Source organism: Anastrepha ludens, chromosome 6 (genome assembly GCF_028408465.1).
Source record: "Anastrepha ludens isolate Willacy chromosome 6, idAnaLude1.1, whole genome shotgun sequence".
NCBI classification, from domain to species: Eukaryota; Metazoa; Arthropoda; class Insecta; order Diptera; family Tephritidae; genus Anastrepha; species Anastrepha ludens.
Window position 1 is genome coordinate 41675097 of NC_071502.1, and position 3159 is coordinate 41678255.

Consider the following 3159-nt stretch of genomic DNA (forward strand, 5'->3'; position numbering starts at 1 on the left):
GGATCGATTCGTGGATTGCGGCAAAACCGACCGAATTTTTCACAAAGGGAATCCGTGAATTGCCAGAAAGATGGGAAAAAGTAGTAGTAAGCGATGGACAATATTTTGAATATTAAATTTGTAACCATTTTACGTCAATAAAGTTTCAAATTTCGAAAAAAAACCGCACGAACTTATTCATAGTCCTATATATTATATTAATATCGAGTATCGTAACAGCAAAACTTTCGGAGAATTCGCCTTGTGTGACGGTCCTCAAACTGATTACTCCTCGTGATGCGTAATGAAATGGATAACACACTGCTATTATTTTTGCATTAAGTGTGATTTTATTTTTATTAAATTTAAATGAGGAAATTAAGCATTTGTTTTACAATGTTTGTGTCTTATTATTTCACATTTCTAGCATATGATATTGTCGAATGATGTTTTTAATAACTTTTTATTCCATTAATAGCTCTGAAAAAATCTTGGCTTTATTCATAATGCAATAGAAAAACGGGGTAAAAATGTTTAATAAAATATGCTGCATGAACTAAAGTTTGTGCTTTCTAAAAAAAGTTATAGTCAAAACAATGCAAAAAATAAAGTACATAAATTAATTCAAAAACGAAAATATATATAAATATCTGTAAATAAAAGCTTATTTTTGCACTATAAACAGCCAAATTTGTAGAGTAACTTTTATGCTATTAAGAAAAAATTAGCCATTTCCTATTCAATGTTTTTAATATCATATAAAAATATTTGGTTTATAATACAACATACATACATTTCGGATTCTTAAAGAAATCGGTTACAAAGTGTTTCTGATTCAATTATTAAAGTCATAGCGAAATAATAGACACTTATTTATTAATCCCTTAACAGAATTTAGCAAATTATTAATCATTTTAAATTTGTCAAGTTTTTCGGTGAACGAATTTTATATTTCTAATTTTTGTATAGAATATTTATAAACGTATGCAACGTACGTCTTTATGCTTATGTACAGTAGATGGGACACGAGCGTCCACCATGATTGTGTATATGGGTGCGGAGTGGCGCAGCCAAACACCATTCATACCAAATTTTTTGTTTTGTAACGCAACGCCAAAAGTGAATTTCAATAGTTTGACCTTTTTTTACGTCCATTGGTTCCTGTAAAATTATATGATACTTAATTTGACAACACTCAAATGTATAAAGATTTCAAAAAAATATTACCGTGAACGGAAAGTACATCGGAAACCAAGAGAACATGCCTGGCGTGTGCGTTTGTGGGTTAATGCTCAGCTTAATATCCTTATAAAGCACCGTATCAAAGTAGCCCGCTATACCCGTAAGCACACAATCCAATTCCACTTCGAAGCGCAATGTTTTATAGCGACTATTATCAATTGGACTTTGAGGGTTAGGATGTACAAATTCGAACAAAGATTGTGGCAAGCCAATATTGTATATATTTTTGAGTAGCACAACAAAGCCACTCTCTGCATGTGTATGATAAGTGGCCTGCTTTTGCCGACCAAATGTCTCGTGACGCAGCACTTGACGCACACCATTAAGCAGCTTGGAAGACATTATTGGATTGATATAGGAGGTAGACTTGCAGGGAATGCTTATGCCATCGGATTTTAGTAGTTTTTGTGCACAATCCAAGCATTCTGGTGAAAGTTCATTATCACCAAATGAGCCCAATAGCTCAGAGACTAGAATATCGGCTGGTTCAGGTGGTGAGAATTCGCGCATATCCTTAGAGAATATATGCACATCTGTCGATGATTAAAGAATGTAATTTAAATTTATATAATATTAATAATGGTGTACCTTTCTTGTACCACAATTTTTTAGCAATAGCATTCAGTGTGCGTATAGCGTTGGGATTTTTCTCGATAATGTAGACGCGCACTTTACGCCCGGTGTTTTCTGCGGCATTTAGCGCTGAACGTACAAGTGGACCTCGACCTGCCCCTAACACCATTATAACGGTCTGTAGGTGATAACGTTTATTATAAGTCAACGCTTTTGATTTGATGACAGAAATAAATAAAAAATACCAATTTCTTTTCCTTGTCTTTTTCAGCAACACGGTCCAAAAGTGCTTGTTCAATGGCCTCTTGATAAAGCTTATATTTGGCAGGATCCTTTTCGAAGACCTCATAAGTGTAACAATCCAAGTTATCGTACAATGGTTGCAGCGGCTCTTCCAACACATCTTCGAAACTGTAAATAAATATAAGCTGCTTACATAAATTATTTAAATATGGCCTACTCAAAGACTTACGCCAACAGTTCGTGCATGTCACTGTTAATATCCTGGAAACGCATCATATATTCGGCATAGAGTTTCAGGCTGCCGTCATGCACATCCGAAGAGATAATTATATTTATGCGTGCACGCATAAAATAAGATAAAATCTCCTGCCAAGCTTTTGGTATTGTGTTTGTATTTAAGTGAAATAAGCCTCTGTAATGGGGCATTTTTTCAAGCTTATAAAAAAAAAGATGCATTTTTAACGTTAAATATTGCTTGTAATTCTTAATTTTAATTTATAAAAAGAATATAAATCAAAAGGCTGATATAGTGACTACATTTGCGTGTTATAATTTTTAAATTCGGTCCACGCACTTAGACATTATAACCAAATATATCGTGGTAGAAAAGGAAAGCTCAGCCCTATAAATTATTAATTTTCATAAAACTTATAAAACCTTACTTTAAAAGTGGCCCAATTCATTCGGAAATGGGAATAGAAAAGGTCCTCGGGAAACGACTTTATTGTTTTAAGAAACGATTTGTTTTTAGGTATTTTTCTTTTTAAAGACAAGCATTTGTACTAAACATTTTTCTCTTTGACTTCAATAGCCTTCTTTTTCTTAAATTTAAAGAAAATTTATCTTTTCTTTGCTCACAAATTTCGTCTAGTGTTAGATTCAGCAAAATTTCCATTTTAGTATTATACGCGTTCAAAAATGCAAACAAACGTATTTGCAAATTGTCAAAAATTGTATAAGAAGTATCAAATGTCAAACTTGCAGTGTTGCCACTGATGCTTATGCTGCAAGTCATGTTGCATTTACGAACACAGCCTTGGTTTAACTATGCTTTTGCAAGTGTTTATGTCGCGTGTACTCGTCATGAAATGATGACATTTTTTGTTTAATGGCGAGTATTTT

At 33.1% G+C, this 3159-nt stretch overlaps 1 protein-coding gene across 1 annotated transcript; it reads right to left on the reverse strand.

Moving 5' to 3' along the window:
* Positions 1 to 306: 306 nt before the first annotated feature.
* On the reverse strand, positions 307 to 2958 carry LOC128867324 (protein arginine N-methyltransferase 5-like). The gene is made up of 6 exons (XM_054108441.1): positions 2700 to 2958; positions 2267 to 2472; positions 2040 to 2205; positions 1810 to 1972; positions 1207 to 1754; positions 307 to 1140 (listed from the first exon to the last, which is right to left on the reverse strand). Exons 1-6 carry the CDS (start codon positions 2718 to 2720, stop codon positions 985 to 987), a joined length of 1260 nt encoding a protein of 419 aa, XP_053964416.1. The 5' UTR covers positions 2721 to 2958; the 3' UTR covers positions 307 to 984.
* Between the last annotated feature and the right edge of the window lie 201 nt (positions 2959 to 3159).